The 13,651-nt window shown below is 39.2% G+C and overlaps 1 protein-coding gene across 3 annotated transcripts in view; it reads right to left on the bottom strand.

Annotated features, from left to right (window-relative positions):
* The window catches only part of YEATS2 (YEATS domain containing 2), a 47,814-nt gene that overhangs the window by 9,551 nt on the left and 24,612 nt on the right, over window positions 1–13,651 (bottom strand). For all 3 annotated transcript variants that reach the window (XM_063306957.1, XM_063306959.1, XM_063306958.1), the window contains 10 exons: window positions 12,741–12,902; window positions 12,180–12,283; window positions 11,155–11,316; window positions 9,778–9,951; window positions 7,971–8,169; window positions 6,572–6,703; window positions 5,959–6,057; window positions 4,778–4,889; window positions 3,887–3,960; window positions 1,025–1,104 (listed from right to left, as the gene is read on the bottom strand). In XM_063306957.1, the coding sequence (XP_063163027.1) occupies window positions 1,025–1,104; window positions 3,887–3,960; window positions 4,778–4,889; window positions 5,959–6,057; window positions 6,572–6,703; window positions 7,971–8,169; window positions 9,778–9,951; window positions 11,155–11,316; window positions 12,180–12,283; window positions 12,741–12,902 (1,298 nt within the window). The remainder of the gene's footprint in view (window positions 1–1,024; window positions 1,105–3,886; window positions 3,961–4,777; window positions 4,890–5,958; window positions 6,058–6,571; window positions 6,704–7,970; window positions 8,170–9,777; window positions 9,952–11,154; window positions 11,317–12,179; window positions 12,284–12,740; window positions 12,903–13,651) is intronic.

Genomic DNA, 13,651 nt, shown 5'->3' with positions numbered 1-13,651 from the left:
ATCAGATGACCTCACTGTTCTAGCCTGACAATAATTATGCTATGTATACTGATCGGGCTATTCCATTCTAGATTTGTAAGTTTTAAGTCTTTGTGGCTCTACAATAGGGCACATCATTATGTAAATCTAATAAACAAGAACAACAATATAATAACATCAGATAAAACACAGTTATACTTCTGAAAGCTCAGAAATCGAAAAAATCCAGTTTTTGTTTTCAATTTCTTACATCATGGGACAATGCAACTTTTCTTGGAACGCTTTCCTTATTTTTCATCATGGTGCTCACAACAGAAGGGTCATTTTGTCAAACAGAAAAGTGACATTAAAAACAAATTAAAAAACCCAAATGAAAAGCAATTCAGTTTGCTTTGAATGCAGTTCAAAGATTCATCCAGCAAATAGTTTTAACAATTTCATGTAAAGATAAATTACAGTGGGAAAATTAAAGTTGAGATATTATTATTGCCAAAAACCTCCCGTCATTACATGAACCTGATTCTTCACTGCAATCCCTACCCAAATTAATAAATTTAGATAGCAGTGATGCTTAATTTGAGGCTCTAAGATAGCATGTGGCCTCCAAAATTCTTGCTATGGTCCCAGAGCCCTTCCAGAAATTGCTGCCTATATGACAGAAAAAAAAATTCCCCAAGTCATTTTCTCTTAGACTAGCCTATTCCACAGATTTTATAAGAATAAAATGAGAATGTGGCAGAACCATGTAGACCACCTTGAGCTCCTTGGAAGAATGACAGCATAAATGTAATATTGGGGGGAAAAGTTACTATTTCATACAAAGATCTGGATTGTATAATGTTAAAATGGGACATATAGCTTCAGTTATATTTTATTTTGCCAAATGTTATTATATCTCCTCTGCAAAAAATGGGTATGTATTAAATATGAGAGATAAATCTATTAAAGGTTTCTAGGGATTTTAAAAACCACCTTTCTGAGGGATACCTTTCAGTCACATTTCTCTGAGGCTGAAGCTCAGCTTTATAGAACACATTAAAAGTACCTCAGCAGCTCTCCGTTTTCCAATATTCCAGGTATAATATTGTTCCACAGAACTGGCACAGAAAGGATTGGCATCCTCAGCTAAAAAAGCAGAGAAAGGAACACCAAAAGCTTTAGATTTTTAACAGCCATGGAAATTAATTACATGGCAGGCTATTTCTGAACATTTTCTCAGAACATGTTTTAAATCAAAATACGCTGCTTATTAATAAGATAGGGAAGTGCCTTATGGAAAAACTGAAAAGCCTTTAATCCTGATTTAAAACAGATACTAAATTAGAAAGAACACTAAGAAATTTTACTATAGCTATTCTAACAAGAAGAGTTAAATATCACTGCTAGTGTTTGGGACATAAAACAATTTTTTAGCCTTTTGGAACTACTTGGGAAGCCCTTGAACATAAAAAACAGCTGAGAAACAAACAAATGGTTAGAAATGATTTGGGTAAGGGAAAAGCAGGAGCCTGAATGAAGCTGGTATGGAAACTAGGTACAAGCATTTATTTGTGCATTTCGGGAACATCAAGTCCCAGCATATAAAGTGGCAATTGCTATTAAAGCACCTATTTTATTTATTTTATTATTATTTCATTTCATATTTTCATGAGGATGAAAAAAAACCAGCCACAGCTGGACAACTCAGGGGCAATTTCCTCATTTTTAAGATACAGCTCATCCAGCTAATGCTGTAAAAATCAGGAGTTGGATTTGGGCTAAGAGTTCAACTCTCTCATAATATATTTCTCCTCAGAGAATATAGTGCTTCATATCTGATTCCAAAAAGATGCTTGGAACACTTGATGTTGCAAATGTAACTCATGTCTGTAATCTTTACATCTCTTTAAAGCTACATAATTTCATGGGATCAACTGGCAGCCACAGAGGACAGCTGCACATTCCCAAGGGGGGAAAAATGATTGCAAATAGGTGTGGTCAGATGCTATGTCTGTGCTTCTGCATAATCCAAAGCACCTTCTCCAAGTCACTTCCAAAGCACTGCATATCTCAGTAGACTACAGAAAACTATTGTCCTTCTAGTTCTCCTGTATAGCAAAAAGCAGATCAAAGTGGGAGAGAAATCTCTTTTGAGTCCTTTGAGTCAGAGGTACTAGTCTGATGGACCAGATTAAACCTGAGTGCTAGAAGTCTTGATTTCAGGAATACTAGTTTCCCATTCCCTTTCCTCATATAGTGGAGACCTTAAAATGTTAGACAGTGTTTCTCAAACTTGGCAACTTCAACTCCCAGAATTCCCCAATCAGCCATGCTTGAAGTCTACACATCTTAAAGTCAAGAAACAGCATGCTAGACTGTCATTGCTGTCTTTCAGAACATCAGCAAAAATGTGAGCACTTTCTGAATGCCTGTTACCCTTCAGAATTCGAAAAACAATAAAAGCTTTGTAAATGGAACAAGAAAATGGAAACTAGTGTTCTGATGGTTGACAATAGAAATCAGTCTGCAGCATTATTGTAATTCATTGCCCTCATGTGATAGACTAGGCAGAATAGAACACTTAGCCAAACATTTTTTTTTAATGCTGAGGAAAAGATATGGAACTTGGCTCGTAGGAAGAATCCTGAGATGAAAAAATGAATATAAAAGAACAGGAAATTGTAAATGAGATTTTTTAAATGCCCTAAACTGATTAAAGGATAAATAATGGCTCACTGTTTAAAATGTGTATTTATAGCTTATTTATAAATTCCAATGTCATTATGTTTTCTTTATACAACCCAGATACATTTGCTTCTGGTCTTTTCACATTTCTCATGATTCATACAGTGACTAGGGAAACACTAGCAGTATTAATGATGTAGAGAAGCAAATAGACAGTCAACGGTTATTTCTTTAATTAACAGATGGGTAAACTGGGCACATAAAAATTGCCAGGATTATTAATTTATCTATCACATTTATACCCCATCACAGTTGTAAACAATATTAGTCAGTTTCCATGACTGTATGTATAACTGAAAGAATTACTGAGAAAATTTATACAGGTAGTCCTTGCTTAATGATGGTAATTGGGACCAGAATTTATGTCACTAAGCAATACAGTTGTAAAGTGTGACGTTATGTGACTGCATCACTTAGTGACAGCAATCCCAGCAGTCCCTATTGCCATCATTAAGCGAGGATTGTGGGTCATTAAGCGAGGACCTCCTTGCGACTTCCTGCAAGCTTCCAACATGCAAAGTCAGTGGGGAAGCTGGAAAGAAGATGCAAGTCCCGGGTGACTCGCAAGCAGGCAGGTGGACAAGTAAGTGGCTGCTGGGGTGCAGTACGAGCATGGCTGGGCCAGGGGTGGCTGCTGCTGGGTTTGGGAGGGTGCGCTGGCAGCAGCTACCATAGTGCTGTGGAAGCATGGCCAGGCCGGGGGTGGCTGCTACTGGGTGTGGGAGGGTGTGCAGGTGGTTGCTGCAGCATGCGCAAGTGTGGCTGGGTAGGCAGACATGCACTACTGAGTGCGGGTCAGCGCATACTACAGAGTATGAGATCCCCAGGCTCCTCGGGAGAAAAAGCAGCAAGAGTGGGAGTTTATAATTATTGAAGTACAGTATATGTTTACAGTTTTACACACTTAATAAAATTTGTTGGACATATTACATGTAATCTTCTATTATTATAATACTAATCACCCCTCTGGTCACCCCCTTGCCACCTAACACCCCTGTTGCCCCCTTAATGCCTAACGCCCCTCTGAATAAATCAAATGCTGCCCCAGGGGACAGTATTGGCCATTTTGAGAAACACTGCTTTATAGCAAATGCCAGGCGGATGCACCAGGGGTCATACTTAGTATGAGCTGACTTCAGCATAATACTACCAAAAAATGACTACTGAACAATGTTTTCATTACTTCTCTCAGCAATCAATGGAACTTTCTTGACGACTGCTGTTAAAAGTTGCTGGAGGTTGTCTAAATATTTTGCCCTGTAAAGAACAAGGAGGTAGCATTTAATATAGAATTTATGTAGGATAGTACTTTTTAAATAGTTTCCACTCTACAAACAACATGTATGTACAGATACTGCTGTAGTACAGCCCATAGAGCACAAGGGAGAATTTCTGAGTCATTAAAGACAATGATGTCATTATGTCACTAGAAAGTGGCAGGACAGAAATTTTCAATCCTATCCCAACTTTTATATTTTGGGAGTTTGTTTTTTACTTTTTTCCAGGAGGATGGCAGTGTTAAGCTTACATGAACTTGCTGTGAAATAAAGAAAAATAGTATTATAAGCTTTTAGTAAGTTTTTTTAAAATAGGAAATTGTGCTGCCATAATTTGGCTGTGCAATAAAGGGAGGGCCCTCTGAGGATCATAATGGAGGTTTCCCACCCCAGATCTAGAGCTTGATTAGCACATTTCAGATGCATGAATGGCTCTACAGCATTCAGCTCTTATTAGTTTGAGACAAAGATAAATCCAAATAAACAAAGACAATTTGTTTCTACAGATCCAATGCTGCATCTAAGAGGCAGTATATCCACTGCAACTGATGTGCAAACCTGTTAGTGTATTTTTAACATGCATCTGTGAAGTATTCCATGCCAAGACTTCAATATACTGTGATCTATCCAAGATCCACTATAAGTCTCAACTGTTTGGACTAAACTAAACTAAACTAAACTAAACTAATTCTTTTGAAGAAATTTCATTTCAACATTAACAGGGATGAACTCCCATCAAATTCAAGTAGGCCATTGCTCCCTACTGAAAGTTATTTTAACATCACAAGAATAATTACCCAATGGAATAATTTCCAAGTTTGGAACTCTCCTCCGTTTTTATTGTTGCCTGAGCATCTTGGGAGACTGGGGCACTGCAGCTCTGCCCTGTTGAATCAGGCTCCAGCTTAACTTTAAAAGATAATAGAATACTTTTTTAAAAGTTCGTTAGGCAGGTGAGAGCCAATGCTAGCCCACTGTTTCAGACAATCAGGAAAAGAAGCTAATTTTTCTGAAGGAGGGAAGCAGAGCTTTCGAAGAGGAATCCTAGTCCCACAATAAAGTAGCTGCAACTGTAATGCGGATGGGAGGCAAGGGAAAATAACCCCTGAAAGCTCCACATTTCAAAACCTATTATTTTGGGTGGCTGAGATCTGCTGCTTTTTGTGAATTAAAACTGCACTAGTACTATCTCTGGGCCGCCAAGTGAAAGTACCATTATACTTTTAGAGATGAAGGAAAATACTTCTTGATGACAACACCTGCACTGAATCCTGCACACTGTGCATCTATTGTGCAAATTGCTACTTGCATAATCCTATTGTAGTATAGCTAATGGTTAGCAGTTTGGAACGGGCTAGAAACCAGGTGACTGTGAGTTCTAGTCCCGCCTTAGGCGTGAAAGCTGGCTGGGTGACCTTGGGCCAACTCACCTCACAGGGTTGCTGTTGTGGGGAAAATAGGAGGAGGAAGGAGTATTTGGTACGTTTGCCACCTTGAGTTGTTTATAAAAATAATAATAAAGGTGGGATAGGAAACTAACTAACTAACAGGGCTGTGCAAAGCATTTGAAAGGGGCACTCCACTAAGTGCAAAGGTGCAAGCGAAGCAACTATCTTAGCAGGCTTTCCCTGGGTGTCTGTGCAGGCACATTTGCTTTGTTAGCAGCCCCAATGGAAAAACTGGCAGAGGCATATGCACACCCAGCCAGGGAAAGCCTCTGAAGCAGCCACGCCAACCTTGGGGAGAATACTGTACGCTGCTTTAGTGCTCGAAGAAGTGGTTCTCTGCTGATGCCCACGCACTTTGCAAAGTGCCTCTTCGGAATGCTTTGCCAATCCTACTGGCTAATTTCACAGAAACGACAACTACTGTACGTTTCTCACATATGTCATGGATAGTAGCGAATCATACAGGCTTTCCTAAATAATTAAATTAATTCCCTACTCCGAGGTTTGATTATGACAACGAGCAATTCTACCTTTTGTAACAGTCACTTCAGGAGTGCTTGGAACAACTACACCGGTTGTGGTCATGGGTGCAACAGCAGCGGCTTTGCTGGAAGAAAGCGACTGTATCACTGAAAGAGAAATGGAGTATCGGCAACGCACACAGATACGATTAACCTTTAACACATTTTCATTTTTGTTACTAAATTACTTCAGTAACTTTCAGCAGGGAATGACAGCAATTTTAACAATGGCTTTTTGGAACAGCACTAGAAATTTTATTTGGGATATTCTAAAATCTGTTCTCTCTTTGCATAACGTTTTTCCTGCTGATTTTTTTCTGGATCTTTCAAACAACGTGCTCAATATTTTGCATAATCCGTTTGGCTTTAATAAATACATTATTGGACATTAAAATTGCAGGTGAGTGAGTGATGGTCATCAGCGTCAATAAGATGTGATATGCAGTGCATGAAGTGTTGTGCTCTAGAAGTTTTAAGTCTGCAATTCTCAGAACTGCCAGCCATTAGAGCCAAAGGTTTGAAATTCTTTGTAGTGCGACAGGTCCAAAAGGCAACAGAACAGAGAAAACTGTAATACTGAAAAGGATATTTAGGCAACGCTATCTTGCCAACTACATCCTACCTTTGTTCACAGGCATCAGTATAGTTTGGACTCCTCCAGAAGCAGTGCTTACACCAAGTTGTTTGAGTTGACTGGGTACTGTCAAAACAGCCTGTTGTGGGCTGTTCTGACTGGAGTGGATCTTTAGCAGCCCTATATTGGAAATTTATTAAAATGAATTTCTTCTTCTCTCCATATAGAACAAATAAAATAAAAAGCAAGCTCTTCTATCTATGTGTCAGGATGGAAAACTAGGTCTAGGGCTAGATCTCTCCCCTTCTACCAACACCAACTGGAACTGGCTCTAGAGGAGAAGTGCAATATCATATCTCTCACTCCCAACACCCAAAATCACTCCAGAACTGATATCAAAGGCTACTGAGAGATCAGAGAGACCCACCAGGGATGTACCACCTCATCCTGATCTTGCCAGATATCCAGACCTTACCTTGTGTGAGATGGGTGGCCACATACATTTGATAAACAACAAACATGATAAACAAACAAACAAGGGAAGGCTGGGGACAAGATGAAAATGGTCCAACACTGGTGGATCCAATGGTGATTTCTTGAGGAGGGGATGGACCACCACCTCTTTAAGAGCTGGTGGAACCAATCCCTCCCTTAAAGATGCCTTTACTACCACCTGGAGCCAACCATGTATCATTTCCCAGGGGGCCCTGATCTACTAGGAGGGACATGGATATAACATGCAGATGGCCATGCTCAGAGTCCTGAAAAATGTGTCCACTACTTCAGGGCCAACAGACTTAAATTTTTCCCAGATAACCAAGCCAGACCATGCCTCAGTCAACTCCAAAGCACCTACACAGCCAGAGTCCAACTCAGAGTAGATCTGAGTGACTATCTGACACATGCATCAAACAGAGGCCCTGTAGATGTTCCTCTGACCCCTCCCTACCCAGGAAGTGCCAGGTCACCTTAAACAGGGCTGCCAGTCAGCTGTGGATTCAATAAGAGTAGAAGAATAATTATGTTTTGCTGCCCTTATTACCATGCAGTAAGCCTTAATGAAGGCTTTTAACTGTGCTCAATTGGTTTCACTCTTTGTTTTCCTCTAGCAGAGCTCTAAGTATCTCTTGTACAGCTTAAACTCCCAAAGTTTCTCAGAAACCAGTGGGCTCTCCAGGATCCACACTCCAAAGGAGTCAATCGTTAGTATTTAAGAGATTGCAGAATCTGATGGAACTGCATGAGCTTACTGGCATTTGGGGAACAATTTGTCCAATTAACAAAAGGTTTTACATATTATTCAACTAGGTATCAATCTCATTCAAGAACTGATTCCAAAATATTAACCTAAGTAGAGATTGCACCAGTATATATTTCAGTGGTTTTTGTGTTTCATTTGGATAAAGGCATCCCATTGACTAATTTTGGTGTTTCAGTCCTAGATTACCTGATACCGCAGTTTTTGCAGATACTGGTGCTGGGGTGGTGACCCAAGAAGCAATGCTTACAACTGCGGAGGAACTTGTTTTACTAGGTGCGACTGATGCTGCTTGCCCGTGATTGGCAACAACCTGCTGCTGCTGCCCAGATGCCTTCACGACAGGGCTTGCAGCTGAAGGGGAGCTTGAACTTGTGCTGTCTGTTTGCTGTGTTAAAAGGAACAGAGAGAGAGGAAAATGCGTTTTTCAGCTTAATTGTCCAAAAAAGAAAATAAAAGTAGAAAATATTCTAAAAAAATTGCAAATTAATTATTCCTAAACCATGCATATACAGTATTTTTTAGTTGACAGTTAAAAAAGCAAGGGGGAAGCCAGGGGGAAACAGATGCAGCCAAAGCAAATATTAGGCATATCCATAAAAAACCCTATCTTCTTAAACTTTATCCTTTTCCCTCCCCCAAACTATTTCTTCATCCCTTACTACCTCTTCCATCTCAAGTAATCTTATAATCGCTACATTTAAATTTAACTCCCTAAAAAATTCCAATAATAAAGCAAGAAGGGACTGAGAATTAGGGAGAGGGAGATTCAAGTCGCCTCCAGGATATAGATTGTTCCCATGTGTGTTGTACTTGTTATGGGGAGTGGAGTCTCTGTTTCCATGGAAAATGATTGTTCACTGACCCCAGGAAGTATACGGCACCCCTCTGGAGATCCAGATGACCCTGACCATGAAAGACTTGGCTGTTCCCACAGGCAATGGGGCTGGAAGGCGGAGCAAGCTCTGCCAGTTGACTAGTTTTTATTGTTCTTTTATCTATTGTAGTGGGAATGGTTTCTACAACCTTAGACATCTGTTATGGCATGGTTAGTTATACAAATTGTTTGTTTGTATAAACAGATAGATAGTATACATAACTAAATAAATAAGCAAACAAGCAAGCCCTTCTCATGCTTGCTGATTCCCACTTGCAAATTGATCCTGATAAATTTTTCTACTAACTGCCCTTTTGTATTTGGAATCTGGTTTGGAAAAAAAAATTAATACAGCAAGTGAAAGCATTTTCAGGCAAAGAAGAAGGAACCCCTTGTCCTGCAGGTGATTTCCTTCCTGCATGTGCTTTATGTTGGGAACCTTGTAGGAACCCCAAAAGTACAGCTGGGCTTACAGTACTACTGAAAGCCGTGTTTATTATGAATGTTCCTCTTCAATCCGATCCAAGAGTAAATGAAGGGACTGTTTATTATAATATAAAGACATTAGAATATTTTAAATAATAAGAATTCTATTCTATATGACACTTATTTTCATAGTGCATTTTCAGTTTCAAGATTTCATAAATACATTACTCTACTTTCTACTAGTAGCAGCCCTGCATTTCCACCACAAGAGTATTTTTTTTTCCTTCTGACATAACATTTTTGCAGAGGTGAAAGACCAGGACATAGTCTGAAGTCTTCTGATGCAACCGTGTTGATGAAGCTATGCAGGACTAGGGCTGGTTACAATCTGGATGGGAGCTTGTCTGGGAACTCCAACAGATACTTCCTTGAGTACCATGATCAAAAAAAGGAAGAACTCAGTGTCACAAAATACAAAAACATTTTCCATAACCACAGCATGAGGGCAAGTATGTCTCACCCCAGAGGTCTCCTGTAAATGCTAACTATTTTTTCACACAGCAGGATAGCAAGATGAATCCTTAACATTTAAGAAACTTTGATTTCAAGGGAGTAAGAAGTTGACTCTTCCCCTGTATAACTCTGTATTGCATTTGAAGCCTGACACACAAATTAACCAATATTGGACCTCACCTGTGGAACACCATTCGATGCAAGTGTCACGGCTGAAGTTGTTGCTGAAGTGATCACCCCGCCTGACACTCTCAGCACAGTGGTGCCAGGTTTTGAGAGCTGTGATGATGCTGGTAAAGATTTCAGTGTATTATCTGATATTTTCATGAGTGAAGCTTGCCCGCTGGAAGCTGCCTTTAGATTTGTAAATGAGTTAAAATAGAAACAACATTTTTATAAAAGCAAATGCAACTAGCAGGGGAATAGAAAAGATACAAACATTCATGATGTTTTAAATAAAACATCAGTATACACACAGGTGTTTAAATCATTTTACTACATCTTCCTTCCTCACATTCTTCTTCCATTAAGGGGCAACTTGGAAGGAACATTATTTTATTACTGAAAAGTTACATGAGAAGAAAAGGCTCAGCACTCCCCTCTCCCTTCCTCACTGTCCCATCGTTCAAATCTTTCAGAGTTCATTTTCATTTTCAAACATTTTCATTTGAAAATGAAAGTGGGAGAGTTCAACACAAATCTGCTGCATTAATACCTCATGGAGAACACCAATTTTTTAGGGATAGGTGGAGATTTTTAATAATAGTAACAACAGTAATAAAAACCACAAAACCAACAGAACTTTTCAGATGTTTTCATTCTGTTTCTTAAGATCAGTCTCTCTTGCCCAACAGAAGAATATATTAAAATCAACCATTCAGGCATATAGATTAGTATTTATACAGCATTAGTTTGCATGGTGCCTTATGAACTGCAAAAGGACATCTCAGTCCATGAAACATGAGAAATAGAGGAAGGGGAGGCAAACATAAAGTAGGAAGCAATTGGGAATTGTTTTGGTTCCTTGGGTTTAGGTTCACTGCAGACTGAGTAACAACAGCTTATGGAATCTAGGAGATTCACAGAAAGGTGTACTTTGGCAGGAATTTGAATGACAAAAAAAAAAAAAAAAGGGAAAAGAATACACTCTTTAAGAAAGCAGGATGGGCAGCTGGACATGATGAATCTAAAGAAGCACAGATTGTAAACTAGGATTCATTGGGATATAAGAGCAAAAGGATACAGGGAATACATCCTAGATGGCTTTGAAATTAAAGCCATAGTGCTTATGTTGGATCAGAAAGTTGATAGGAAACCAGTATAGAAGTTTAAGGGTGGGCCTCATGTGATCAGAACGTGAACGATTTTGGTAATGCCGAATACAATTTTTAAATTATTTTATTAACCAGGCCTCTTAAAGATACCCAGCGCCTTACCATTAAATACAGAAGTGACTTGCTAGGGAATGCAAAACAGCTGCACTCTGCATTCCATCAAGTCCAAGGTCCTTGGGGATGTCTACAACAGCTAGCATCTAAATCTAAGCCCCACAGTTACCTGTGCAAATAAGGTGGCAGTTTTGTGTCCAGTTATTACTTTCAGTGCTTGATGTCCTTGGGAAGATGATGTTCCAGCACTTGTATTACCTTGGATAACAGTTCCTGATGTCACCTGCTTTGCTGAAGTCTGGTGAGGTGGCTGGCCAACTAAAAAAGTACCCTGCACCAAAACAACAACAACAACAAATGGCTGTATTGTAAATGTAGTAAATAACAGCCATCATGCCTTAAATTTTGAAATCCTAAACTGTTTACCTCTTCTAGTTCCACTTATAATTAGTCAGGGCCACCTCACAATACCTATTTTCAAATAGTGTTTGTCAGAGTCTGTTTTAAAAACTTAAGAAATTATGCTAGTCAACACAGCAAAAATTTACCCCCTCAAATCACTTAGACAAACGATTGCTACCATATACTAAAAATTGTACAAAAGAGCACTGCTGCACCTTACTGTAATTTGGCTTCCATGGTAACTGTCAGGCCCCTGCCTCCCTGTCTTAAAACACTCAGATTCTTTTAATTTTAAATGGAAAGCTGGCATGCTAAAAACAGCCCCTAGTCTCAACTTATTTCCATGAATGCCTCTGGGCTCCCTTGAAAAGGAAAACAGCGGGTGGTTGCAACATTTAGGTAGTGCATCTGCTTTCCATGGAAAAGGTAATCATAAGCTGGGGAAGTAGCAGGAAGCATCTTCATCGGTTTGCCTTCTGGTTGGGGATGCCCACTGTAAGTCATCACTATGGAAATGAGGATAATGCGAACAATAGAAGAGTTATTTCTAGAGACCAGGACCTGGTAAGCCAACTCCTGCCACTATTTTTTTAAACGTGAACTAGAACATACTCTAACCCAGCCTTCCCTGTCCAGGTACAGTGCACTACCTCTACCAACTTCTCTAGCCAACTTATATATGTATGATGTAAACTATAGTTCAGCATATCGGAAGGATGCCACTTGCAGTTATTTAATTTTTATACTAACAAGATCTCTCTCACTCTATATTTGTTTGTATTATGGACTAACCTGTGGGGTTTGTTTAAGGATATAGGATGTATAGGTGAGATGCTGAGAGACACCACTGCTTGCACTCTGGGTTCCGCCACTGGCTGAAGAGCCTAACTGCTGATCTGGAACATCCAACAAGACAGCCAGTTGTAAGTACCATACAACCAAATCCTATTTATTTCAGCTATACTATCAGATTCCCCACTAGGCACAGCAATATATCTACTCTCCAGAAACTCAATCCCAAATTCAGTAATTAGCTAACAGCAGAAGCTACACAGACTCAACATAGATAGCTATGAAGCTTCATTGTACACAAAAAGGAAGTTCATCCATCCATCCATCCATCCTGGAGTCACAGTCATCTGGTCCAGGTTTACTTAACATTTCTATCTGACTTGAGAATTGTTGAATCCCACTTTGCTAGCGGAAGCCCTTCCCTGTGCTTTCATAAAGCATTTTTAATATAGATGTCTTTCAGATAATGCAGTTTGGCTAGAGAAACATAATTTACTCTTGTAATACCCAGTTACATGTCACCACATTTAGTATGTTACTTTTCTTTTGTGTAATACTAACTGGCATTATTTGTGGCTCGCAAAATAGCTCCTTGAGGTATAAGTAGCAGTTTTCCTTTCCCAGATGGATTCTTGCTATTTGTAGTAAGGTACAATTTTGTGCCAGGAGGTAGGTTTGCCAAATTGGCTAAATTAGTGGCTGGTAATTGCAATGTTGCCATTACTAGAAGGAAAAGGAGAAACACAAAGAATTTATCAAGATTTTCAGAGACCAGCCTCTTGCAACAAACACATTAAGTTCTGGAGCAGAATTCTTCCAAAATGCTTCCAACTTTCATCTCGACTACAGCTATGTAATATTTATGTTTGGATTCTTTTAACTTTTTATTACTGGATTTTATTCTATTTTGTATTCATTTGATTGAAAATTGAGTTTTGGTAAAAAATGAAAGGTGATATATACTCACTAGGGATATGAGAGCCATACCCTTTTTGTTGAGAGATTTCAGTCCCTAATTAGATGCAGAAAAATGAGAGTCCAGCTGCTATAATTCAGTACAGCACATACAGGGGAAAGGCTTTAAGACAGGTTGTAAATGATAGGGAAAGAATAAATTTCAAGGCATTTCCTTCTGCAAACAGAAAACTTAGGAAACTGGGATGAAAATAAGCAGAATTGACTGAAGACAAGGAGAGTTACAAAAAGAAAGACTAAATGAAATCATACAAGGAAGAGCAATATATTTGTACTGGATAGAAGAGAGACCAAGAATTGAACAGTTTATTAGGGCACAACTATGGTAAAACGAACCAAAACCAAAAAAAATCTGGATACAAAGTCAGCTAACAGCATCTCTACATCAGCAGAACACACCACTGGAGAAATGGATTCCCTTCTCTGTTCCACTCATCATGCCACCTGCCCTGAAATTTGTCTGAGAGTTGACAAATCTTCTGGAGATGATTTACTGT

This window comes from Candoia aspera, chromosome 6, assembly GCF_035149785.1.
Source record: "Candoia aspera isolate rCanAsp1 chromosome 6, rCanAsp1.hap2, whole genome shotgun sequence".
NCBI lineage: Eukaryota > Metazoa > Chordata > Lepidosauria > Squamata > Boidae > Candoia > Candoia aspera.
Note: the sequence above shows the minus strand (reverse complement) of the source record. Positions and strands in the feature narration are given on the sequence as shown.